General features: G+C 34.0%; 2 protein-coding genes and 1 pseudogene across 2 annotated transcripts; all 3 read left to right on the top strand.

The window, feature by feature from the left end:
- The first annotated feature begins 299 nt into the window (after window positions 1-299).
- LOC115697340 (gamma-soluble NSF attachment protein) lies at window positions 300-9278 on the top strand. Its single transcript, XM_030624300.2, has 9 exons — window positions 300-642; window positions 1345-1412; window positions 1522-1606; window positions 1712-1870; window positions 2347-2484; window positions 3427-3505; window positions 7205-7284; window positions 8191-8320; window positions 8880-9278. Exons 1-9 carry the CDS (start codon window positions 593-595, stop codon window positions 8985-8987), a joined length of 897 nt encoding a protein of 298 aa, XP_030480160.1. The 5' UTR covers window positions 300-592; the 3' UTR covers window positions 8988-9278.
- On the top strand, window positions 5178-5272 carry LOC115698342 (U6 spliceosomal RNA; annotated as a pseudogene).
- A 339-nt stretch (window positions 9279-9617) lies between the features above and the next one.
- Window positions 9618-11006, top strand: LOC115697087 (uncharacterized). Its single transcript, XM_030623995.2, has one exon. It carries the CDS (start codon window positions 9972-9974, stop codon window positions 10857-10859), a length of 888 nt encoding a protein of 295 aa, XP_030479855.1. The 5' UTR covers window positions 9618-9971; the 3' UTR covers window positions 10860-11006.
- Window positions 11007-27939: the final 16933 nt, after the last annotated feature.

Genomic DNA, 27939 nt, shown 5'->3' with positions numbered 1-27939 from the left:
AATCCCAAACCCCCACACATGTGCCTATTTGATTTTATACTCATACAACTAACTAGTTTTTCTTTTTTTTTTTCTATTGCAAATTATTTTTAAAAAATGTACCACTTATTATAATTAGTGTACACAGTCATATAGAAAAATAAAATTTAATTTATGCATAGGCCAAAAATAAAAAATGCTTAGAAATAAGCTCCCAAACAAAAAATTACAAAAGAAAGAAAAACCAATTGAACTCCAAGAATAAATAAATTTACAGAACAAAAATGTGATGCAGTAGGCAATCAAAATTACACTACGGTGTCCTAACTTTATGTCATAATTATATTTCAAATGTTGTCAAAACAAAAGTATATTTTTCTGTCTGAAATAAATATTCGCTGTGACGAAATATACGTCTTCCAATTTTTATTTTACATATAAATATTCCTTTTATTTATTTTTTTCAATGGGCCACGCAGCGATAAATCAGAGAGCTTAGATTGGAAATTGCCTAGTGCAAGTTGCAACGACCTCTCTAAAGAAAAAAAAACGCAAACTCAACTAACAGCAACCCAAAAACCTCATTCACTGTACAGACTGGACCAGCTTTGCCATGGCCGGAGGCTCCGATCCCGATAAAATGATCGCCAAAGCCGATAAACTGTAACTATGTTTCTTATTCTTGTTTTCGATTCTTTATTTCTTTCTGTAATCAATCCGCTTTTGTTGCTTTAGATGATTTTTCTGCTCGTATATATTTCCTTAACTGTTCTAAATTTGGATTGTTCTGTCAATTTTGATGCGGTTTGGAAGATCTGAAACTGTTCGTGTTGATGTATTGTTAACTTTTTCATCTCGAGTTGGGAAAACCATGTGATTGGTTTTCAGGACAATTTTTTACTGTACATTGTGTGATTGATTAGATTTGAGGATTTTGGCGAACTCTGTTGATTTACATGTTGTTGAATGAGACTTAAGAAACTGAAATATTTCATAACACATCTTTTGATTACATTTTTGTTTTTCTTTGGATTAGAATATTAGGACAATTGGTGGATGCATATTAGAGTTTTTTTTTTTTTTTTTTTTTTTTTTTTTTTTCCGGTTCATCTTAATTCGAAGAAAAAAACGTGAATTGGAACTGCTTTCTATGTGGGTGGTTATGGATAAAAACTGCTAGTATGTGTGGATTTTCTTTATTCAAATGTATGTGAAAAACTTGTCCATTGTCAAAATGTGTGAGCTAAATGTATTTAAGTAATGTTTAAAACGATTTTCTGCCTAGCATGTTACTATTTTTATCTTTCTTAAAAGAAATGCCATTACTTTGATATATTGACTGTTCTACTTTGCACTCTTTCTCAGAACCAAACTTAGCCTAACAAGATGGAGTGCTGATTGGAAAAGCGCTACTGTTCTATATGAACAGGCTGGTATGTACATTCATAAACTGAAACTTATACAAGAGGTGATATAGTCCAAATTGGAAAGTTCTTTTTTTCATTCTTTTTCTTGACTCCTGAGTGAGCGTTATTGCTGCAGCTAATGCATTTAGAGTTGCCAAGGATTATGAAAAAGCGAAAGAAGCATTTGAAAAAGCTTCTAAAGGACAAGAGATGATCTCTTCGTATCCTCATTTTCTGTCTTGTGTGGATACTCAATAATGTATTTATTAATTTTCCTTTTAATTTCTACAATTTCTATCTTTCTATAACCTTTACTGCTAAACTAGACCCTGGGATGCCGCTAGGCATATGGAATCTGCTGCTGCTCTTGCAAAGGAGCTAGGCAAATGGAATGAAGTAGCTGACTTTTATAGAAGAGCGTCTGAGTTATATGTTGAGTGTGGGAGATCACAACCTTCATCAGATGCCCTTGCAAAAGGAGCTCGGTAAGACATGATTCACCTTTTTTACTTTTTGTAGCTTTTTGTTTTCCTTTTTCGTTGCTTATTACCAATAGCAATTACCACCTTATCAACTGATTTCTCATTTGCAAAAATAATTTTTGTTAGTACTTTAAGATGAGTAATCACGAATTAACTTAACTAAGCTTTTGTCTAACTCACTGTTTGAGCTCAATATAAATTGCACTGTCAGTTGAAATTAGCAGAGTTAAATGTTACTGCAACCCATCTTCATCTTTCTGATATTGTTAACAAAATTGTTCCTGGGCAATCTCATTCTTTTAAATTTACATTATCATTGCATACTCACATTTCCATATTACAACCTTCAAAAGACCACATCCTTATTTGTTGGGGGACTAAACTTCCTACTGCTTGTTCTGTCTGTTGTTCTGGTTAGAATATCTCTCTTTATATATATTGTGGAGAACCAGTTGAAATGTTTTTCTTTCTCTTAATAGTGCTCTGGAGGAGGCTGCTCCTGATGAAGCTATCCAACTATATGCTGATGCTTGTTCTATTCTTGAAGAGGATGGCAGAGAGCAAATGGCTTTTGATCTATACCGTGCTGCTGCAAGCGTGTATATTCAAGTTGAAAAGTAAGTTCTAGTAACCTTTCAAATGGTTACATCTTGAAGGCATAAATATTAGGCGGGGCTTCTGGAATTTTATATTTCAAGTTGTTTGAGGCTTCTACGCCAAGCAAGGAAGCTAAAATGACATATTTACAAAGCAATAAGAGCTGATGTTATGGAATCAAGTTATAGTATACTCCTGGAAAACTTAACATTAAACTGTGCAATTGTATTTTATGGATTATGTAGTAGAACATTTGGAATTATGCACTTTTAGGATTCATTAGGAAAGGGTCTTATCCTTGTGAAAAACAGGAAGAAATCAAAAAGTGTGTCAATCATGATTGTAATATCATTTCATGATGAGGCTTCCTAAGGAACTAGTTGGATAAAAGACTAGGGAGAAGAGAAGCAAAGATTGTGAGGAGAAGAAAACAAATAAAGAGAGAAGTAGGGACAGAAGAAAGAAAGATAATCTATAGAGACAGATAACAAAAATGAGACTATCTTTCCTTGATAGTAAATATTGTTTTATGCAGAAGGCTTCTGATAAATTACAATGATCACACTAAATAGTGCAGAAAAGCTCTCAAATAATCAAGAAAATCCTAAATAGAGAACTATAATTTAATGCGAAACAAGGACCAATGCATTTAGTACTCTTATGATTGTGCCTAACCCTGTTGTCTGATCAATTGTTGTTGCAATTAAATGATCTTAAAAGAATATAATGTGACTGCTTTATTTCAGTTCTAACATCATCTTATTTAATTTATAGAGTGGAAAGAGTTTTTTTTTTTTTTTTGTGTGTGTGTGTGTGTGGGTGGGGATATTAATCGGAAGATCTTCGGCAAATGTGCTTAATATATATAATAATTCTGAGATCTTTGTTTATCCTGGCTTCCCCCTTTTTTTATCTTTTTTTTTTTTTTTTCGTTTAAGTGTATTTATTACTTTATTTGACAGGTACACAGATGCTGCAGCTTTCCTGTTGCGATTGGGTTTAGCTGCTGATAAATGCAATGCTACTAATAGCCAATGCAAGGTGAAGTTTCTCTGTTCCCTTTTATTATTTTTGAGAAATATCACATCTATGGAACACCTTTAATTTTTAGAAAAGAAGATGGCATCCTTCATTTCATATCCACTTCTGCTAAGCAAGAGTTACTCCAGTGCTTCTTTCTTCTTTTTCTCAATTGATTGGTAGAATTATTTCTACCATGCTGTACTTAAAAGAACCATATGCTTTGTTTTACTTGGAATATGTAGGATCAAGCTAATCTTAGAGAAGAAGAAACTGACCAGAGAGTGCAAAATAGTTTAATAGGATTTGTTAGGTTAATCCGTTAACGTCATAAACCTATGATGAAGGTATTCTTTAGATTTCAAATGCTCAGTGATAATCTTAAGGAATATATGAGAAAATAGGAAAATCAAGTGACTAAATGTTACTAGCAGTAGCAAGTGAAAAGAGGAATTAGTTATAACATGGAGGAGACATTGAAAGAAACTAAGATAAACACTTGATATGCACTTACATTAATGTCATAAGCATAGGAGGTGATAACGCTTTATTTTCCTGCAATTTAATTTTCTTCGTATTAGTTAGTGATTGAGCTTTCTTCTAGTTGTGATTTTTAGAATTAATCTTTACTGTTAATTGACCTCTTTAAGGTCCAATGCCTATATTTCTATGCTAGCCCTTTCACCTGGTTCATCAACTACTGTAAAGTCCATTTCCTAAAACAAAAATGGTTTGTGTTGGTACAATTCTAATTGTAAAATAGAATATTGACCTAATAATAAAAAAAAAGAAAATGAAAAATATAATAGTAATAACAAAAACGTTGAGAGAAATTGAATAATTATGTTACAAATGTGCAAGTGACACTTAATTTCAAACCAATTAGTCTTGGCAACTGAGGTGTGCTGGCCTTGTGAGGAGTATTAAGGTATAAACTTGAAGGTGGACTCTGCCTCCACATTAATGACAAAATTCTCAAAAGTCATGACTTTTTTTCTGTTTCATTGGCACTACTGAATTTCTACCTGCCTCCCCAATGTCAATGTTTTTGACATAAATTGCTAAGCATTTTTCTTCTTCATCATTTTTGGGTTTGTCACTCGCTCTTTCTCAAATGACACATTTTCAACAAGCAAAGGATCACCTTCTTCCTTGCATGACTGTGTCCTCAAATATCTTTGTTTTCCCTTTTGTTTTACATAATGTAGATCAATGCATTTATTGTATCTATCGTTATGGGATCTATGTCCAAACGCAGATGCTAAGCATGTAAGACATGTGACTCTCATTGCAAATGTTTTTAGTTCTATAATTTCATCCTGAAAAGAATCTCTCCACTTAACTATGTAACCATGAAAAGAAATTAAAAGTTACTAGCAATTATTATCTACAAAGTTAAAGACACAAAAAATGTTTATTTATCAGGTGCACATGAAGTGTACGATTCTGAAGCTGCTTTGACAACAAATAATCTTTGCTTGTTTTAATACCCATCAATTTGTTTATTGGTTGTTGCATATGTTTTTCGGCCCTTGATTAATCAATGTGTTTATATAAACTATACTCGATCGCTGGTTTCCATTATGAATCATGAATTTGAGTAATATGCAAATTAAATTTCACTGTTGGTCGGAAATATCCCAAATTTCTCATATTAGAAGAAATCTTCTTCATCTAAGTTATTTGTGATATTGTCCCTTTTGAGGACATCCAATAAAATTGGAACTATACGGAAAAGATTAGCATGGTCCTCGCAACACACAAATATAAGTAATTTGTGATGTTTTATTTTGCGTCATCCATAACTCAATAAGTTAATCTCATTGTACGTACCTTCTCAGAATTAACTTTGTAGTTTTAAATTTTAATAGTACAAACCATATTAGGGCCAATTTTAGTTGATCATTCATAGTTACTTTCTTCAATGCCTTTCTTTATGCATTTTGGCCCATGTACAATCTGACTATATTTTAGAAACAAATATCATTTTGCATATGTTGCTTAAAATAATACTGTTGTCTAAAAGAAATAGTTAACAAATCATGTGGCAGCTGATCAAATAAGATCTTTCGTTACAAATTTTTTCACTAAGCTCATCACCCATCCAAGGTTGTTGATAAAATTGGTCACTCTTTGCTTTTGTCAGAGCAATTTTGGCAAGCATTAAATTAATATCATGACCACAAATTTCCTGCTGCCTTGTATGCACCTGCTTTATTAGCAATCACTTCAACAACAAGGTTTTCTCCTACTTCAACAGCTTTGTCATGCCATTTGGAACAATAATTGGGCATCTTTAAATAATAAAGGCATCAACAATATTTAGAAAGATAATTCCACTAGGATTGTTAGGGATGAAATGGATCAAGCTTCTAATATTTTGTCTGTCCAACTGTTTGATAATAATCAAACTCTAGTCATTTTCCATGTTGCTTTCAGATCATTTACAATCTGTTTTATAGTCTCTTCTTCTTCATTCAATGTCCCTGCATGTGTCTCATACATAGAAATTTTCACTCTTTGGCTATAATTCCCAACGAAATGTTTCATGCTGAAGTATACTTTCAAATTAATCTCCCAGCATCAGCAAACTTGTTTTTAGAGTTATTGTGTATTTACTAGACCAAAATTTTGGGCAACATCTATTTTATCTACTTTTGGTGTTCTTATCTATAGATCGTTTAGGTCTCCTAGAGGAAAGACCGCTTGGTCCATTACCCCCGCGCAAGAATAACTCATGCCCTCAAATGGAGCGCCACTACCAGTGCTACTCTCCCAAAATAAGAACGATAGTCCACCATCTCATGTTATCTTTTATGAGCTACAGGCTTAATATAGTCAGACATAAATTGTTTAAATTCTTTGATACTCTTGAGTACAACATTTTACGCCCCTCCAAGACTATCCAACCTCCCCAAACATTTATTACTTTACATGCAATAATTACAATTTATGTAAGAAATATCTTTACTATCAAACTCTCATAATATATAAAAAGAAAAGGACGGTAGCCGCTCTGCTCACTGCAGCTTCAAGCTCTCGGGTATTGACTGAGTGAAGATGAATATGAAGGAGGCTGTCTGCTGCTGAGTGAAAATGGAGGAGTAGAAAGAACAAAAAGAGAGGCAATGAAGAGGGGGAGAATGCTGCTAGCTGTTGGAAGAATATTTCCAGAGAGTGAAAAGCACGGGGAGAGAAATGCAGGATGATTGTTTTTTCATTTCATTTCTGGTTATCTTGTCTTCTAGAGTTTATTTGCTTCGAGAATTATTTAATTTAATCCAATCACACAGAAGAGAAAGTTGAGTCATAAAAACCAAACTAAGGAGCCTGATTAGGGTATAAAACATCATAACTGTGAGGTTAGGCATCATAGGCTTAACCTCACACAACTAGACTTAAGCCTTTGACTCGCACTTAAGAAAGTGTAACTTTTAAAGTTTGTACCTTTCAACTCGCCTTGAGGCATGCCTCAAGGCACAACTCAGGTAGCTTTTAAAATCATTATGCTCTCAACTGAGATTTGGCATCCCATAATTTGTGGTGTTTACTGCTTTTGTTGTTCAGCAACTAGCCCAAGTAACATCATTCTGTAACACACACTTTTTTTTTTCACTTTCCTTGTATTAAATCTGTAAAGCTTTCTTTGTATTTTTATATTTATTTTACTTTCAATTTTTTTTTGTAATTATTTAATTCTTGACAACCTTTTCCAAACAGGCGTATCTTAGTGCAATTATTGTGTATCTTTATGCTCATGATTTCAAGCAAGCAGAGAAGTGCTTCAATGACTGTTCACAGTAAGTATAAGTTTTCCCAATCTCAAGTAAACTCCTGTGATTATTATTTTGACTTTTTTTTTTCTTTAATTTTCTTGTTAGTACTTTGAAAGATGAAGACACAGACCTTAGAGACTTGTACTGTTTTTACGTTTACCATATATAAAGAAAATAATATATATTTATATATATATATTGACTTTTTACCGTAGAAATTCCAGCATTTAAATTTTTCTAACAAGAAAAATATTATCTGGCTTGAACTTTTTTTTGCCTAAACATATTAAAAACCCATATCATGGGCAATTGGATCAGAATCCGTGTGATGGTTCGAGAAGAATTCTAAAATGGTTTGACTGATCATGTGATTGTTATTGTTAATTCTGACTTACTTATTTTTTCCACCCCTGGGGTGTGCTGGAATAAGTCATTTGTTTTCACGGACTTTTTATTGGGAATCACATTCTTTGGCACCTTCGAAGTTTTTATATGCCACAGTATATTATACCTAGGAATGATTAGGGGCTGTAAGAGATCTTTGCTGTTTCAATCACTCGCTCCAGAAGGCTTTGAAATCTTATTGTTCATTGTTCTCAGTGACAACTCTCAATCTTTTCCTGCAACTCTAGTAGAACGTTTGCTTACCTTTTGTTGTGATAGGTGTCTAAAGTCTAATTTCTGTGCTGTACAATAAGTTGAAGTGTATTGTGAACTGTCATACGGTTGCCTAAATAAATGCCTTTTTGTTGCTTATTTATGTATTATTTGAAGTTTTCACTATATCCATTACTTGTTAAACAAGGTTGCCGATTAGATAGATCAGAATGAACCAATTTCCAGTGCTTCCAGAGAACAATAAAACTAATAAACTTCTCCTTCAAGAAATTAATTTTATGTTCTGACCATCTAGTTTTGTCTCTTTACAAGGATTGATGCATTTTTAGGAAGCGATCAAGGCCGGTTTTCTAGCAGATTGCTTTCTGCCTACAGGGAAGGTGACATTGAAGAAATCAAGCGTCTAGCTCAGTCAAGCTCAGTTTCTCATCTTGATAACATGGTAATGTATTGATGCTTCACAAGAGTGTTGCTAACTATTTTTTTCCTTTATAAGCATTAATATCTTCCCTGTAGTATAGTAACTCTAGTTCCATCTTCACTTGTCTTTATAAAATCGAGCTCTACTTTCCTGGTTTGACCTTTGAAGTATGAAGATTACAATTCTAGATTAGACTTCTATAGCAAATCTATGAACCCTAATTTTATTGCTAAAAATCCTTGGGTTCAAAAATTGTTTTCTGCATTTGGAAGGATTAAAAATGACATTGATTGATCAAATGCAATTATATCGTAAGTACTGTACGAGATGGATTACTTATTATAGCCTTTCAAATGTTTTGATTTCTGGCCATAATAACCGGCATTCTCATATGTGATAAACATGATTGTGTATTTGCTTGCTCATCCATATTCTAGTTTAGCTTTTAAGAGCTAATGATTGTGTATCACCAAAAATGCTTGCCCGACTGAATGATATCCATTATCCAGACTGATTAATATATACAAGATTGCTATAAATAATCTTTTCGGTCTATATCTTACTGAAATCATAACTACAGATCATTAAGCTTGCTAGGAAACTTCCAACCGGCGATGTGGGTGCACTTAAGACTGAAGATCCAAAGGAAGAAGAGCAAGAACCACTTGATGAAAATGATCTGACCTAGCCCCAAGTGCTTCCAACATCCCCTTAGATAATGGCTATATTATTTGTGTTCAATCTCAATATATATTGGAATTTGTTTGCTTTGAAACTAGGAGGTTTTTTTTTTTTTTCAATCCATTTTTTTCTCTTTTTTGGGGGGAGGGGGGGAGCTTTCTCATTTTATTTGGAATGAGAAGATTTTCTCTCGTAAGCGTTATGTAATGTACATACTAATAGAAGCCACTCTTCGGCTTGTTATACAGTCAGCCAAGACTCATAAGGCATTTAATTTAAAGATCTTTCTTTTCTTTTTTGCATTTATGAGAATCTTTGATAGCATGAATCATGATCTTCCATTTAAATTTACTTTTCATTACACAGTATTAACCCAGATTTTTTTATTGGGTAAGAAATAAAGCTTCTTTGGATAGAAAGAAACATGATAAAATTAGTGATAAGAACGTTTGATCACATTTTGAGTTCCAAACTTTGTAATTGTAAGAATTTATTGGATTATGACTAGAACAATAATCAAAATGGCATGTTATTCCACCTGAGGAAGTGTAGTCCTTAACTAAAATAATTATCATTGATCACATAACTATTAATTCGTCATAAAAATGATTTTGGAGGGATCCCAAATTTTTTTTATGTATATATTTAGTTCTACCATCTCAGAAAAGTTGAATTTATACGATAATATTAAATAATTTTCTTATTTTGGCAATAGTAAATAAATATTATTTTAAAATAAAATAAAAAATGTTAAGATGATACTTGGCGGGAAAGGTCTGTTACAAGTTACATGTTAGTTAATCGTTATAATAATCTTTTGTATTTAACTTTCACACTCTAAACAAGAAACACACTCTACTCTCTCTCTCTCTTTCTCTGTAAGTTCAACTCCATTACAAGAAAGATTGTGAAGCAAAAGAAGAAAAACAGAGGAAATTATAATAAAGCCAAGAAAATTCTATTTTCGTTTCTTCTTCAATTTCCATCTCCAATGGCAATGGCCCTCTGTCTCTACCTCCCAACTCTCCTACTCTTCTTCCCAACCCTTCTCTCAGCTTCTTCTTCTTCTCCTTCCACTACATTATCACCGTCGCAATCTCCACCATCTCCTTCTCCACCGCCACCGCCGCCTTCTCCTTCACTCCCATCCCCATCTGAGTCAACCCCAACATCTCCTCAATCACCACAACATTCATCCCACCGGAGGAGACACCGAAGATCCCGGCGAAGGCAACAACAACCTCCTTCAACAGCGGAGACGCCTCAGCAATTCAACAACATAATCGATGCCTTGATTGGCTCCGGAGACTTCAGCAATTGGGTCAATGTCATTTCAAACGCCGTTCTCCCTCTTAGCGCAACTCTCTTCGTCCCAGAAAATGAAGCTGTAACTGCCCCGACGATCGCCAGTCCCGGTCCAGAAGACCCATTGATTTTCCCTTACCATGTGGTACCACAGAGGCTGTCTTTCGCCGAACTACTTCTCTTCCAGACCAACACGCGCCTTCCCACGCTCCTCCCTGGGAAGTCTATCATCATCACCAACAACTCCCGGATCAACTTCACCATCGACGGCTCTCTGATCACTCAGCCGGATATTTACTCCACCGGCAACATTGCCGTTCACGGCGTTGGCTCTGTCTTTAATTACTCGGTCTTCGGTGATGGTTTAGACCTTCTGCCCAAATCCTCGAACCCAGAGCCGAATCAGTCGCAAGTTCGCCGGCCGCCAACGGTGGATAACCCGAACGGAGAGACGTATGGTTCGAGCTCGGACTCCGCGCCGCCGTGCCTGTGCATTGAATTACCGGTTGTTTTCTTAGTGTTCTGTGGGGTTTGGATGTTCAAGATTCAGAGAAATGGCGGCCATGGACGGTGAAGTGTTAGGGTTTTTTTGGTATAGTTTGTTCTTGGGATTCAAGATTCAGATACATGTCTTTCTTGGACGTTCTTTTTTCTTGTTTTTTAAAATCTTTTATACTTAAATTTTTTTCATAATGAAATAATTCAATTTTTTTCTGGCTCAGGCATTTTTGTTTTAATGGGAGTTTTTTTTCTATTTTCAATCTCATCGACTCAAAGTCAAACCATGGACAAACTGTTATTTGAAACAATTATTATTATTTACAAAATTTCCACTATTATTATAAATCAACCATCATTTACAACAATAGCAAAAATAAAATAGGGAATTTTTCCTAACCAACAAATATCTTGATTCAACTCTAAAACATGTTTTGTCAAATTATGTGTTGCACGGTTAGCATTTCTCCTAACATAAAAAATAATAACATTAAAAAAAAAAAAAAAAGACAAAAGACAACGAACATCTAGGATTAAATCTGAAAAATAAGATAAGTTCTTAGATGTAGCATTCAAGGCATCAACAACTCGGAGCGCATCCGTCTCAATATCGGTGATGTGTAATTGCTCCTGTAGTGCCCAATTGAGACTGTAGAAAAGAACTTTGGCTTCCAATTCTTCCGAACAAAAACAACCTTGTACTAACTTTAAAAGGGTAGCGATAACACAACCATGGTGATCTTGAACTATTGCTCCAACACCCAGTGTTGTAGAAGCTGAGTTGAGGGTTGCATCTACGTTTAGTTTCAGTCCTTCACAGACGGTGGCTGCCTTGGGAAACAATTATTATTTAAAATAATAATTATTATTACTTTAAAAAAAAACTATTATTATTAAAATAATTTGTTACAAAAGCTTTCTAATATATTTATTTATAATTATTAGTTATTTACATCAAGCACTAATTAAAATCATAACAAATTAATCTTACCTAATATATAAATGTCTATCAGATTCTGTTATGAACTTAACAAATTGTTATGTATTTAACAGAAGATACCATTTAAAAAGTTAACTTTAACAGATACACCCATTCCATTCCAAGTACAGTCAAACACCCTTTCCATTAACAAAAAAACTATTATTAACGAGACACTCTCCCTCAGAAAAGACACCCACTCCATTTACAAAAAAAAAAAAAAACCCATTATTCACAAACGAGAGACTCCTTCAGAAAACACAATCGTGGTTATCTCAATAATACCCAACAAACTCAAATCAAATAAGAACTAATTTAAAAAAAAAAAAAAAAAAAAAAAAAAAAAAAAAGCCCCAAGACGTGAAGGGAACAAAATTGCATAATTTAAAGATGCAGCAGTGAGGGGTAATTTTGCCTACTTGGCTATTGTGATCCTGGACAGTCAGGGACTGATTATGGAGGCCCTCTCAGAGAGAGTTGAAGTTGAATCCCCCCTAATGGCAGAAGCCATGGCCCTATGCTTTGCAGTCTCTCTGGCGGTTTCTCGCAATTGGGAGGGAATTACCTTTTTCTCTAATTGTAAGGTGGTGATTGATGCGGTGAAGTCTTCGAATGTCCCGTGTTGGCGTTCTTCATCTATTGTTTTGCAATTGTTTTCTTTGTTTAAGTAATGTTTCTTGTAATTTTGTGTGGATTCCCCGTACTGTTAACCCAAATAAGGATTTAGGTTCTTTCTACAGCTAGACTAACAACCAAGATGTCCAAGTTAGAATTTACTCTCGAACTGACCACTTCTTAAAAATAAGGAGTGGTTAGATGCCTTTCCTGACTCTCAAGCTTTTTTCTAATGGGAGACTACCTCAAATCATTGCTCGTGCCTGATTAAATCAATGCAAGTTACAAATTCTGGTATAAAACCTTTTTGATTCTTTAATTTTTGGACAGGTCATCCAAACTTCAAGAAAAAAATTCTTGAAAGCTGGAGGAAGCCTACTCATCACATGGATTTTGAAAAGCCTTTTTGTGAAGTTTCTCAGGCTGAAATATGTCTTGAGGAAGTTTAATTTTAACATTGTTGGAAATGTTATACAGAACTTTCACAAGGCAAAAGCTCATTTACAGGAAGCTAAGCTTAGGTGTCAACAACAACCTAAGGACATTTATCTGTAACAAGCTGAGAAAGAGGCAGGTAATCTCTTTGATCACCATGTCAAGCTGTATCATAGCTTTCTTATACAAAAGAGCAAGATAAACTAGCTAAGTATGGTGATTAAAAGTCTTCATATTTTCATGCTAGTTTGAAGGAAAAAAAAAAAAGAAGATAATTGAATTTCCAATTTTGTAAATGAAAAGGGAGATGTTGTTGACAACTATTCAGAAGTGGTTATTCAATTTTTGAATCACTTCAAGGGATTTATAGGGAGTAATAGTTTAGCAAGTACTCACATTAACATGGAGAGTATTAACATCGAGCCAAAACTATATTTGGAGAATTAGCTTTTACTGCTCAAACCCTTCTCTTGCAAAGAAATAAAAAAAAAATGCCTTATTTAGCATTCCAAACCATAAAGTCTAGGGCCCAATGGCTTTGGTTCAGCCTTTTTCAAAACTCTTTGGCTAGAGATAGGATAGGAAGTGTGTGAAGCTGTGTGGCACTTCTTTGATACTGGCCAATTCCCAACAGATCTGCATGCTACTACTATCTCTTTGATTCTAAAGAAGGAGGTTCCCAACCAGGTAGTGCACTCCAAGCCAATTGCTTGTTGTGCAACTATATATAAGTGCATCTCAAAGCTTCTTTGTCTTAGACTTGCCTCTGTCTTACCTGGTTTAGTGCATCAAAATCAAGGGGCCTACATTAAGAATAGGTCCATAACTCATAACATAATGATATTTTTGGATTTTATTAAGCATTATGGTTATAAGAAAGCTTCTCTTAGATGTGCCATTAAGATAGATCAAAGTAAAGCTTATGATACTATTGATTGGATTTTCTTGGAGGATTTGTTAAAAGCTCTCTGCTTCCCTTTTAGATTCATTCAATGGAGTGTGATTTGTCTTAAAAACACATCATATTCTTTTGTCTATGAATGGAAGATTGTAGGGAACTTTTAAAGGGATGAAGGGTTTTAGGCAAGGATATCCAATCTCTCCTTTATTATTTGTGATTGTGATGGACTATTTTACCAAGAACCTTCTCCATGATTCTCGAGCAAAAGAGTTCAAGTTTCACCCTAGGTGGAAGAATATTCAAATCATTAGCTTACGCTTTTCTAATGACTTAATACTTTTCTGCAAAGGTACCAAAGAAGCAACTGCAGTTTTGTAGACTGCTTTGAATGAGTTTAGTCTCATGTCCAAGCTTCATGCTAATCTAAATAAATCTTAAATTTTCTTTGGAGGGGTTTTTGAGGAGGTTAAAGATGGTATCTTAGTGACATCCAATTTGAAGAAGGTTGTTTTCCTCTTAAGTATCTTGGGGTTCAGGTGAAGCCTACCAAATAGAGATATGTTGATTGGGAGATAATCATTAGGAAGATCAAGCTCAAGTTGCATACCTGGGCAACCAAAAATCTATCTTTTGCTGGTAGAGTTCAGTTGATCTATTCAGTTTTACTTGGGTTAACAAACTACGGGATGGGCATCTTTGTCCTCCCCTAAAGTGTGACAAAGTAAGTTAAATACCTATGCAGGTTGTTTCTTTGGGGTTTGAATGTAAATAGGTCTAAGCTTCATTTTTCAAATTGGGATAAGGTGTGCCATCCCAAGGCTTATGGACGGATAAGCTTTCGAAAGGGGACTGATTGGAACAAACCTATTCTAGCAAGATACATTTGGGCCATAACTAAAAAAATGGTGTGCTATGGGTTAAATGGATCAATAATATCTATTTGAGACAAGAAGATTTTCAAAATTACCATCTAAAGCTAGACACAGCTGGTATTGGAGGAAACTATGTATTTTGTAGAAAAATATTTCAAAGAGAAGATGTTTTAGCTATAGGAACTTATGGAAAATTCAGGTCAGCTAAACTTTATAACAGCAAGCTTGTCCAAACTAAAGTAATGTACAACTAGAATGTCTAAAATCTGCATTCCTAAGAATATATTTATGTTATGGCAGACTGTGAATGGTCAGTCACTCACTAAAGATCTTCTTGTTAGATTAAACTTAAATATCTCCTCCTTGATTTTCCCGGTTTGTGAGCTTATGCAAGAATCCCATGAGAATTTATTTTTCTTATGCCCGATGTCCCAACTAGTCACTGATCAGTTGCTTAGTTGGCTTGGGATTAAGGCATGGCCTATAAGGTTTAGCTCTTGGCTGAATAGAAAAGGGAGATATATAATGGATAACATTGCTACAACAATGGTTTCTACTACCATTTATAGCATTTGGCTCAATCGTAACAGATGTATGTTTGAGAAAAGAACTTTAATGGCTTGGTACATAGTTGCAAATATCAAAAACTTGATTCAAATAAGAATTTTTAATGTTGAAGTGTAAAAAGAAAATGTATAGGAGATGAGTTTTTTTCTTTCTAAAATTGTGAATGAGTAGTTTTATGTTGGAAATAATTTTACCAGGATCTTAGATCTACTCACAAGTATGTTGTTTAAACACCCTAAATATGAACTTTCTAAAACGATAAATTAAACACATATAAAGTTAAGAAAACCTTACATTGATGCAGCGGAATTAATGTCTCCTTCCACTCAGATCTCTAACCCTTGTATCCTTTCTGTAGCAGAGTATAATCAAGATCTGAGCCCGAATGTCCTTCTTCTTCAAGTTTGATCCTTCACAGTCTTCCAATCTATGATTGAGTTACTGCTTGCTGTGTGTGGGCACTTGCTCTTTCACTAGGGTCGAAAAAGATGAAGGAGAAAAGAGAGAGAGGGTTTCGGCCAGGTATAGAAAGTGGGGAAGGCTCAGTTTTTCTAAAGAGAGAAATTTCTGTCAGATTACTAATGAAAGCATTTTAAAGCATGTGTTGTGACTGAGCCATCACTTTCTATTTATAGGCAAATACTAGGTTTAGGTTAGGATTTATTTGGCATTAAAATAATGAAAATATTAATTTGAAAAAACACATTAAGTGGCCGGCCATGGTGTTGTATTGGGCCTCACTTGATTTTGCAGTTTTATCAAATTTTATCTCTATTTTCTCAAAAATGCCAATTTTCCAATTCTAACCTTTTAAATGCCAAAACTAATTATTTAATAACTAAAATAGATTATTAAATAATATTGTCATTTAATTTAATTATTAATTAGACATATAAAGTCCATTAATAAATAAATAAACCTAGAAACTCTTTTCTTTACAATTTCACCCCTGCTTAGTGAAAATTCATAAAATTAAACATAGTCTAACTTTAGAATTATAATTGATCAATCACGAATCAATTAATGAGTCTTACAAGCAGAATGTTCTCAACTAGAATGGGGACCATGGATCTATATGCTGAGCTTCCAATAAGTGAACCAAATTTACCAAGTAAATTCCTACTTGATAATTCTTCGTTGAATCCACTCTTAGAACTTAGAATTGCACTCTCAGACTTATATAGAGCATATTGTATGTTCCACGATATCAATATACTATCTCATTTAACCATTGAAATTCCGTATTTTAATATTCCCAGTTTGATTATTTAATTAAATAATTAATTAAATGCAGAATAATAAACCGGTATCGAAAATGCTTTTACGTAGTTACGTAATGCAACTCGTAACTCCGGAGAAACCTTAAAAACAAACAAAGGCATAAAAGTAAAAACACACAAGATTTTTGTACGTGGTTTCAACAATCCTTTCAGATTGTTACTAGTCCACGGGGCCACGCCCAGAGATAAGATTCATTAGATCGGTATCAAAAATACAAAGTAATTGACTTATGCATAAATAGACTCCCTCTTATTGTATGCCGCAAGCTTGATGTATTCCACCTACTAACCGAATCTTGATAAAACTCCAAGAGCTCGAACTCCCTTCGATCACCTTGAAGAGTGCTTGAATCCTCCCGATTCAAGGCTTAAAGGCTTTCTCCCGAAAGCCTATACAACCATCTCCCGAAGGTTGTGTGCTTGTATCATCCCGATGCAAGACTTCAAAAGCAATCTCCCGAAAGCTTGTAAAACCCTTCTCCTGAAGGTGTGCTTGTATCCTCCCGATGCAAGACTTCAAAAGCAATCTCCCGAAAGCTTGTAAATACCCTTCTCCCGAAGGTGCACTGATGTTCTTCTTCGTTGTAGACTTGAATACAGACTCAAGACAATACAAACAACAAATAAACAGAGTAAGAGTAGAACAACTCTTCTCTACAAAACAAAGACACTCTTTTCTTATGATATGAAAGTGAGTAAAAGAGTTAACATAACAAAGACACTCTTTCCTTAAGATATGAATATAATTCTAAGTGTATGAAAGAGATACAAAACCTAGCTACTATAAGATGTATTTATAATGAATATACATCTCATAGACAGCTTACATTCGGTCTGAACAAGACCTCAACCCACTAGAAACTTCCCTAAAATAATTCTCCAATCAGTCCAGGAATTTCCGTTTCTGTACCTACAGAATCGTGGGCAGTAACTACGACTTTCCTTTTATAGAAAAGAAAAGTCTAGCTCCGGTTTTCTCTTCAAGAAACCTGATCTTAGAAAATGGGAAACTCAACACAAGATCAGAATAACAGCTGGTTAGCAAAGAATCAATGTGTAATCAAAACTTACCATTTTTACCTAAATTTCCATAAATAGGAAAGCTAGTCAACTTTCCTTCCAAGTTTAGATTTACACAAATATGGAAACCATATCAATAAATGCCAGCCGAAATATACAAAGAATAATAAAATATTTTTGTCAATTAAATATGCCAAAAATGGAATTAACAATCTCCCCCTTTGGCACTTTGATTGACAAAACATTTTATTATGAGAAAACCTGCATCAAGTGTTAGAAACCAAAGCAAATAGCTTTTTTAAAGATACAAGAGTATAGAAAATACTCCCCCTGCATGAAAGCTCTCTAACACATAAAACATATAACTTTTTTTGGACGGAAAAGCTTGCAAACCGAAAACACAACAACTTTTTAAACGGAAAAGTGCAAAACCACAAACAAGACAACTCCCCCTAAAAACAAGGATCCAGAGTTGTAACACATAATCCAAAAAAAAATAAGTACTACTCCCCCTTTTTGTCTATCAAGGAGCCAAAGATAGCAAAAACCATGAACAAGGTCATAATAGTTTAAGCATTCACAAATAAAAAGCAAGAGATAGAGAATTAAACCACTTATTCATCATCATTGGGTCGGAAGTATTTCATGATGTTGTCCATCTTCCTGAGAAGCAAGGCTTGACTTGTCGCTATTCTCCCCAAACACAAGTTGAATTCACCCATTTCTGTAGAAGCAGAAGCAGCAGCAGGTTCAACAGTAACACCAAGGGAAGCAAGGTTGTAAGTCGACTTTCAAGCTTTGGTCTTCGACTTTCTGGCAGATTTCATCGGAGCAGATGACGAACTAGGAACTCCGGTTGCTGGTGCAGGCGGCGCAAGAGGGGAGATCGGAGATGCAGAGGCAGAGCCACGAGAGGGCTTCTTGGACGGTTGGGTATTCTTAGTTTTGGCCATCTCTTTGAAACCCTAGAACACAAACACTCTCACACTTTGAAAATAAAAATTAGACCTTTGAAAAAAGAATAGAAAGACAAGAGAGAGTGGTGATCATGGGTGAGTGGGTAGTTGGGAATATATACACAAGATTTTACTTACCCAAAATCAGAAAAAAAAAAAAAAAAAAAAACTCAAAAGGAAAGTAACTTTCTTACCTTTGAATCATGTGTGGAGAGAAAAAAAAAAGGAAACCAAAAAAGTTTTTTTTTTTTTTTTAAAAAATGGTCAATGTTTCCTTAAATGGAAAAGAAAACCAAATATCCGCACAAAATTTAAGTGATAAAGACCCCACCAAATCCGAAATTGCCACCAAAGAGGAAACCAAAAATAGTTAATTATTTAAGGACAAGTTTCCTAAAAACACCAAAATAAGACCAAATCTCCAAAAATAAAGGAAACACAATATAGAGAATACAATTAAAACATGTCTCCATAAAATAAAAGAAAAAATTTACAAGGATTCGAAAAAAATTCGAAAAGAAAGAAAAAAGTATGCCCCCCTTTTTCTTTTATTTTTTAAAAAAATGCCCCCCAAAAAAAAATTTGCAAATAATGAACAAGAGAACACACAAAGACACAAAAAGCACTAATCACCACTTAAGAGCAAAAAATTGTGTCTAAGAACATAATGAAACATAACAAAAAATAACAAGAATTTTTAACAAAGCTCACTTGACAACTCGATCACGAACCCTTTTTTTTTATATATATATTTTTTTGTTTAGTTTTTGATTAAAAGACAGGAAAATAAAATAACCTTGATATTTTTGCAACTAGAATTCACAATGTCCATTTGTCTTTGTCCCTGATGAAAAAATCAAACTCATAAGAATAATCAGAAATTATTTTATCAAACTAATGAAGTAATAGAATGAGGTCATACCGGTTCACAGGAAAAATTGACTCCATCACTAAGAATATTAAAGCACATCAAACAGTATGTAACATCTTTATAACACCATTTTCGAGAATAAACAAATTTTACCACAAACTGTGTCAAGCATTAGTGTGTGAAAGTGTAAGCAGGGAACATTGCCCAATTTGTCAAAAAGACTTTTTCTGATAAATTGTACCCATAGGAGACGCAGTCACACTACCTCAATGGTAGCCCTTTTCAATGGTAGTGTATCTTCTACATAACTCCTAATTACATAGTTCCAACTTACTCAGAGATGGCTTTCACACATTGAGATAGGTAGCTCTATTCATCCAATGGAGCTTGAACACACAGTTTTTGAACACATTATTCGAAAATGGTAGCTTACATAACACTGTTTGATGAACCTAAATATTCCTGTGAGGAGTGAACAATTTTCCTGACAAACCTGTATGACAGCATAATATTACAACATTAGCAATAAAATAATGACTGAAATTCTTATAAGGTTGAAATTTTCTTCTAGGACAAAGACAAGACATTATGAACTCTAAGACAACTCAAATATCAAGGATTATGAAAAAATAAAAGCATTAAACAGTACAAACCCCTAAGGATTTCCTTAGAGAAATAAATCGGACCGAGTCAAGAGCTTTAGTAAAAATATCTGCAATTTGTTTGCTAGTTTCAACATATTCTAAGACAAGAATTTTATTTTCCACAAGCTCTCTAATAAAGTGATGACGAATGTCTATGTGCTTTGTGCGAGAGTGTTGAACAGGATTCTTAGAAATGTTTATAGCACTAGTGTTATCACAAAAGATGGTTAAAGTTTTCAAATCAAACCCATAATCTGCCATCATTTGTTTCATCCATAACAATTGGGTACAACAACTACCCGCAGCAATGTACTCAGCCTCCGCTGTGGACAGAGAGATTGAGTTTTGCTTCTTGCTATGCCATGAAACCAGATTGTTTCCAAGATAGAAACATCCACCACTAGTACTTTTTCTATCATCTGCATTACCTGCCCAATCAGCATCACTAAAGCAAACAAGGTTAGAATTAGTGTCTTTTGAAAACCAAATCCCAAAATCAATAGTGCTATTTACATAGCGAATGATTCTTTTCACAGCAGAAAGATGGGATTCCATGGGATTTGCCTGATATCGTGCACAAACACCAACACTATAACAAATGTCAGGACGACTAGCAGTAAGATAAAACAAACTACCTATCATACTTCGATACAAAGTTTGATCTACCTTTACTCCTTGTTCATCTTTGCTTAAGTTCAAAGTTGTGCTCATGGGAGTGTTGGTATGTTTGGCTTTCCAAGACCAAACTTTTTCACCAAATTCTTTGCATACTTGCTTTGAGTGACAAAAGTTCCCTCATCTGATTGCTTCACTTGAAGACCGAGAAAATAAGTGAGTTCACCTACCATACTCATTTCGAACTCCTTTTGCATTTGGGAAACAAAAACCTGCACTTCAGAGTTAGAAGTAGTTCCAAAAACAAGATCATCAACATATGAAAAAATAATATCAAATTGACTGTGTGTGATGAACTGTGTTTTAATAACATTTCCTTTTCTATAACCATGAGAGTGTAAAAACTCAGATAGACGCTCATACCAAGCACGGGGTGCTTGTTTCAAGCCATACAAAGCCTTGTCTAAAACATGATCAAGAAGGTGGGAATCCTTAATTGCTCCATTTTGTTGTGGGATTTTAGGAGCAGAAAGATTATGAAAAATACCATAAGATTTACAGAATTTACCATACACAGTATTTTCAAAATCTTTTCCATGATTACTCTTACCACGAACTATCTTACCAATGTTGCAATCTTTTTGAAATTTTAATTTCAAGCAAAGATACTTAAAAACATCAAAAGTATCAATGTTTTCTCTAAAAAATTCTACCCATGAAAACCAAGAGAAATTATCAACACACATAAAAATATACCTCTTACCATTCAAGCTTTCAACCTGGATTGGACCCATTAAGTCCATATGTAAGAGTTCAAGAACTCTGGAAGTATTCACATCAGAAACACTCTTATGAGAAATTTTCAGTTGCTTACCAAGCTGACATGGTCCACATTTTCCCAAAGACTCCTTACCTAATTTAGGTAATCCTCGAACAATTCCTGCATTAGACAATCTCCTCAGATTTTTAAAATGAATATGACCGAGTTTTTCATGCCATAAATCGGTGGTGTTATCAATAACAGAATGACAATTAGCATAGGTAGTGATGGTGTAACAGTTATCGTTAGATCTGAACCCTTGCAAGACAATTTCATCAAGAATATTATACACATAACAATGATTACTATCAAAGCTCACAGTATAATCCTGATCACAAATTTGACTAATGCTAAGAAGATTAGCTTTTAGTCCATCAACCAACATGACATTCTTTAGTCTAGGAAGCCCTTCGAAATTGAGGGTTTCTATCCCTATGACTTTTCCAACAAGACCGTTACCAAAAGTAACTTCTTCACACTGCATTGGTCTAATGTTCTCAAGAAATTCTTTTTCACCTGTCATGTGTCTAGAACAACCACTATCAAAATACCACATGTTAGAAGCAGCAGTTTTAAAGCAAGTAGAACCTACCAAGCATTTGTTTTTGACAACCCATTTTTGTTTTTGTAAAACATGTTTATTTCCAAGATAATTAGATTTAAACATGTTTTGCATGGTTATGCACTTAGGTCGAATGTGACCTTTTATTCCACAAAAATGGCAAATAGGAATGAAACGTCTTCCAATCCCTTTGAAATTGTCAAATTTACCGTGCTGCTTCTTTTCTGTAACAGTAGAGTGCTTTGCTGTAGAAACAGAAACCTGCGAAGTAGAAACAGTTCTTCCAGAAACAAAACTATTAGTTTTAACAAAAGTGGTATTAGAATCGGGTTGATTTGGAACATAACCCAGCCCTGCATGATTAGATTGGCCAGATTTTTGAATTTTTTCAAAGATGGTGGAACCTGGATTTAGCATTTTAACATTCTTTTTAATGTTATCAATTTCCTTGGTTAAAGAAATAATCTTTGACTCTTTTAAAGACAGTTCAGATTCACAACATTTAAGTTTATCTTCCAGCTCATTAATGTTGTTACACAAGACTTTATTATCTTTAACCAAGGAGCGATTTTCAGCACATGTTTCCAACCACTTACCAAACATTACCTTGTAGGATTCAGCCATAGAATTCTCATCAATTTCTGACTCATCTGATTCGGATCTAGATTCTTCCTTGTTGTCATCGATCGAAGTATTATTCATGCACATGAATTTTCCTTTTTCCTGCAAATTTCTTGACAAAACACTTGTTAGAGCAAATTTTTCTTTTTCATCTTCACTACTTTCAGAATCATCACTCCCGGTAACATTCAATCCCTTTTTATTTTTCTTTAAGGTATTGGCACATTCAGATTGAATATGACCATACCCTTCACACTCTCTGCAACGAATACTTTTGTTAGATGAAAAAGGTTTAGAGGGATTGTTACTTGAAATGTTACCATTTGAATTCTTTGAAAAGTTCATTTTATTTCCAACAGATTTCATGTATCTTTGGAAATTTTTTGCTAACAAGGCCATTTCATCATCATTTTCATCATCAGAAACAATAATTTCAGAATCATTGAAAGCATTACCTTTGATTTTCTCATTCGAGAGACTTTGCTTACTCTTTTTCTTGATCTGTTGATTCAACTCAAAAGTTCTTAAAGATCCCATGAGTTCCTCAACCTTCATTTTGCCAAAGTCTTTTGCCTCTTCCATTGCAAGCAATTTTGTATCAAACCTGTCAGGAAGAACTCGAACAATTTTTCGAACCAAGACAGATTCATCTAATTTTTCTCCCAAGGCAAAGAACTCATTAGAAATATCAGATAATCTTTCATAAAAATCATTTAAAGTTTCAGTATCTGACATTCTCAATTCATCAAATCTAGTTTGCAACATGGTAAATCGTGATCTCTTTACATCAGGAGTACCTTCAAATTGAATTTGAAGGATTTCCCATGCTTCCTTTGCAGATTCACAAGATGAGATTAATTTAATAAAGCCTTCAACAACACCATTAAAAATAGCATGTAAAGCCTTATTATTATAACCAGACAACTTTTCATCTTCAGTGGTCCAACTGAGTTCAGATTTTACCTGAGTATTACCTTTTTCATCATTTTCAGTAGGTTGAGACCAACCTGTAAGAATAGCTCTCCATGCCTTCTCATCTTGCGATTTGATGAATGCTCTCATTCTGACATTCCAATAAGGATAATTCGAATCATTCAATAGAGGAGGTCTAGAGATAGAACTTCCTTCTGCAAACAAAGACATCTCACACAAAACAAGTTAAACGGAATAACCTCAAGATCTCACTAAGAATTTAGTGACTTGCTCTGATACCAATTGAAATTCCGTATTTTAATATTCCCAGTTTGATTATTTAATTAAATAATTAATTAAATGCGGAATAATAAAATCGGTATCGAAAACGATTTTCGTAGTTACGGAATGCAACTCGTAACTCCGGAGAAACCCGTAAAAACAAACAAGGCATAAAAGTAAAAACACACAAGATTTTTGTACGTGGTTTCAACAATCCTTTCAGATTGTTACTAGTCCACGGGGCCACGCCCAGAGATAAGATTCATTAGATCGGTATCAAAAATACAAAGTAATTGACTTATGCATAAATAGACTCCCTCTTATTGTATGCCGCAGGCTTGATGTATTCCACCTACTAACCGAATCTTGATAAAACTCCAAGAGCTCGAACTCTCTTCGATCACCTTGAAGAGTGCTTGAATCCTCCCGATTCAAGGCTTAAAGGCTATCTCCCGAAAGCCTATACAACCATCTCCCGAAGGTTGTGTGCTTGTATCATCCCGATGCAAGACTTCAAAAGCAATCTCCCGAAAGCTTGTAAAACCCTTCTCCTGAAGGTGTGCTTGTATCCTCCCGATGCAAGACTTCAAAAGCAATCTCCCGAAAGCTTGTAAATACCCTTCTCGCGAAGGTGCACTGATGTTCTTCTTCGTTGTAGACTTGAATACAGACTCAAGACAATACAAACAACAAATAAACAGAGTAAGAGTAGAACAACTCTTCTCTACAAAACAAAGACACTCTTTTCTTATGATATGAAAGTGAATAAAAGAGTTAACATAACAAAGACACTCTTTCCTTAAGATATGAATATAATTCTAAGTGTATGAAAGAGATACAAAACCTAGCTACTATAAGATGTATTTATAATGAATATACATCTCATAGACAGCTTACATTCGGTCTGAACAAGACCTCAACCCACTAGAAACTTCCCTAAAATAATTCTCCAATCAGTCCAGGAATTTCCGTTTCTGTACCTACAGAATCGTGGGCAGTAACTACAACTTTCCTTTTATAGAAAAGGAAAGTCTAGCGCCGGTTTTCTCTTCAAGAAACCTGATCTTAGAAAATGGGAAACTCAACACAAGATCAGAATAACAGCTGGTTAGCAAAGAATCAATGTGTAATCAAAACTTACCATTTTTACCTCAATTTCCATAAATAGGAAAGCTAGTCAACTTTCCTTCCAAGTTTAGATTTACACAAATATGGAAACCATATCAATAAATGCCAGCCGAAATGTACAAAGAATAATAAAATATTTTTGTGAATTAAATATGCCAAAAATGGAATTAACAACCATTGTTATAATCTTATTGTGATTTAAAGATCCTCTATATAGATGATTTACATCGAGATGTGATTTCTTTACCGTTCTCACCCCTTAATGTATTTTGCCCCTTAAAACACTTAGCTACCTGTAAATGGTGTTTAATGATCTAATAATTAGTCAGTTAAACAAGAGCTCATCCATTTACTTCTATTTGCTAAGCTCGAAGGGAATCATCACTTGACTTCTATACACCAGTAGAAGCTATAGATTCCATATTTATGTTCAGCACTCCCACTCAATCATACTATCATGTTCCCAAAATATACGTATCACCCTGACCCAAAAGTAGGCTTAACTAATAAATCAAAGAACATGAATAGCACTCCTGAGTTGAGCCCAAGCATATCAGGATTTAGATTCTTTTAATCTTAAGATCAACTACTGATATTAACTTGGAAAGATATGTATAACGGTAAGTTTGTAATATCTTAACTTAGTTGCAATATCGGTCCAGTCCAATGTATACTCCATACATTCGAAACTAGTATACTTTACTAATGTCCTGGAAAGAACATAACACTTACTCCAAGTGTAAGTACACATCATCGCTGATTATCACATTAGTGTAAATCCAATAACACTGATGAAACAGGGACCGAATCTTTTGATACATATGATCACAATCACATTCCACTGTGTTGACGATACTGTAATTGTGAATAAACATATGATCTGGATTTAACTGATTTTGTGTGTATGAATGTAACAAACATATTAAACCATTAGCATGTAAAATTCATGCAAACATCAATCACTTCAAATTTCTTATGTTGATAACTAATCAGATTGTAAAGAGTTTTATTTAGGGCATAAAACCCAACAAACACCCACTTGCACTAATATAAAACAAACTGTGCAAATAGGTCAATCTGATGTCTTGATCTTCAGATCAAGTGTAGTATATTTGAATCCACCCAAACTTCTGGAAACTAGTTCATAAATACACTTATGAAACATCCTTTACTATATGCTTTACTCATCAAGGGATAATGAAATCTTTACTGTTTTAAAAGTACATCTGAATTAACAGAAGACATATCTCTCATATTTTAAAATATGTAATTGAGATAATACAGTGTAGACTTATCTTCAGTGATATAACTTTCTGGTATTTTCGAATAGACCAAGTTACAATTCTTCTCTGGTAGAGCTTGAATTATTATTCAATAATTTCTCCACCCCCAAAGTAAGCACCATCTCATAGAATCTAGAAATTAGATGGTGAGATACAAGGATAACTGATACACAGTTCCTTAATATCTGACATATAGATCACTTTCATAAATCTTTCTTGAATATCTTCTAATGTTCCCTATTTGATTACATCTCAGATAGCTCCCACTCAATAGCAGATGTCTGGTTAAATAATACTTTTAACCTCTGATTGTTTAGAGAGTTACCTAGTTGTGACTTTTGTATTAGTCTGAAACTTTAAGTTAAGACTAAGTCATCAACATAGCAGACTAGTATTTTGAAGTGAAAAATACATGCCAGAGATAAAGTAATCAAAATTAAGATACCATCAAATTTTATGAGGATTAAGAATTCTTGGTTCAAGTCATTCAAATGGACTGAACTAGAGTTCTTTATCTTATTCTCATAATTCTGATAAGCTATACCTATCCATGTGAATGGTTAGATTTGCTTTTCAGTAGTGTTCTTAAGTACCTATCACAATTATCAACCTAATGAAGATGGGTATAGAACTTTAAAATTCTCCCACTCAATTAAGGTAGTGTGAAACTTTAACAAAGAACTTTCAAAGGTATCAAACTTTTACTTACAACAGTAAAAACGAAATGGAACATACAATCAAGATCAAGAATTTATATTGACAATAGCTGACTCATTAGATTACTTCTATGTTTAAACAAGATATGTGTTTCATAGGGATATTAAAGATCGTTGAACTGCATAGTTTTCTTAACTTTTCTCCACCCCTATCAGATCAAAAGATCCTTTTATTAAACAAATCCTTAATAATTGTATGAGAATTAACAATTATTGATAAACATAGAAATAATTTCTAGTGTTTATTTAATATAACTCTATGAAGAGTTGAAAATATTATAGAATTTGCATCAATAATAAAAACACTTACACATACAAACATACAAATATAATGTGGTAATAATTGATGAAGATAAATTAAATGAAGCTCTATCTCATAATTTGCAATAGTAAATTTCGAAAATTATAAACTTTATTAATAAAAAAAAATGTATTGCAAGAATATGAGAGAAACAGGGATAAATATCCCTGACTAAAATTTGAAATCCAAATTGTCTTTAAACTAAAACAATTAATTCAAAAAATTGAAGAGCTTCATCTTCATCTAGACGATTTCACCCTTTGGTCCAGCTTTCTGATCCAACTCAATTGAGTTTAAGTAGCTTGGCCTATAAGAAGAAGAAAACAAATAAACAAAGTTTAGTCCAGAATCATAAATCCAATTGGATAATAATTCACTAAAACTCTTAAAGTTTATAAATGGAAATACCTTGTTTCTTTACAAGAAGTTTAGGACACTAGGGTTTCCAATGACCTTTCTCATTGCAGTAGAAACACTTTCCTTTAAGTGTAGCATCACCAGAAGGAACAGCCTTTTTCATGGCTTTTGTTTGTTCTTGGTGTTCTTCCACTTCTTCTTCGATTTGGGTTTTGAAGCAGAGGCAACATTTGCTTCAGGTTTTATCGTCCCATTACCATTCCCAGGATTGTGAGGTTTACTCCCTTTCTTCTTGGGTCCTCCAATCAAATTTTCATAAGTTTGAAGGTCATTGACTAATTCATGAAAGTCAATTTCCTTCTTATTCATGACATAATTTGATGTGTATGGTAGAAATGCTAGAGTCAGGCTATTCAAGA

The sequence above is a fragment of the Cannabis sativa genome, chromosome 7 (assembly GCF_029168945.1).
Source record: "Cannabis sativa cultivar Pink pepper isolate KNU-18-1 chromosome 7, ASM2916894v1, whole genome shotgun sequence".
Classification (NCBI taxonomy): domain Eukaryota; kingdom Viridiplantae; phylum Streptophyta; class Magnoliopsida; order Rosales; family Cannabaceae; genus Cannabis; species Cannabis sativa.
Note: the sequence above shows the minus strand (reverse complement) of the source record. Positions and strands in the feature narration are given on the sequence as shown.

Coding starts and splice junctions, on each gene's coding strand:
- LOC115697340 (XM_030624300.2), top strand. CDS start 593: ATGGCCGGAGGCTCCGATCCCGATAAAATGATCGCCAAAGCCGATAAA. Junction 1,871..2,346: donor GCCCTTGCAAAAGGAGCTCG/GTAAGACATGAT, acceptor TTCTCTTAATAG/TGCTCTGGAGGAGGCTGCTC. Junction 3,506..7,204: donor CTACTAATAGCCAATGCAAG/GTGAAGTTTCTC, acceptor TTTTCCAAACAG/GCGTATCTTAGTGCAATTAT.
- LOC115697087 (XM_030623995.2), top strand. CDS start 9,972: ATGGCAATGGCCCTCTGTCTCTACCTCCCAACTCTCCTACTCTTCTTC.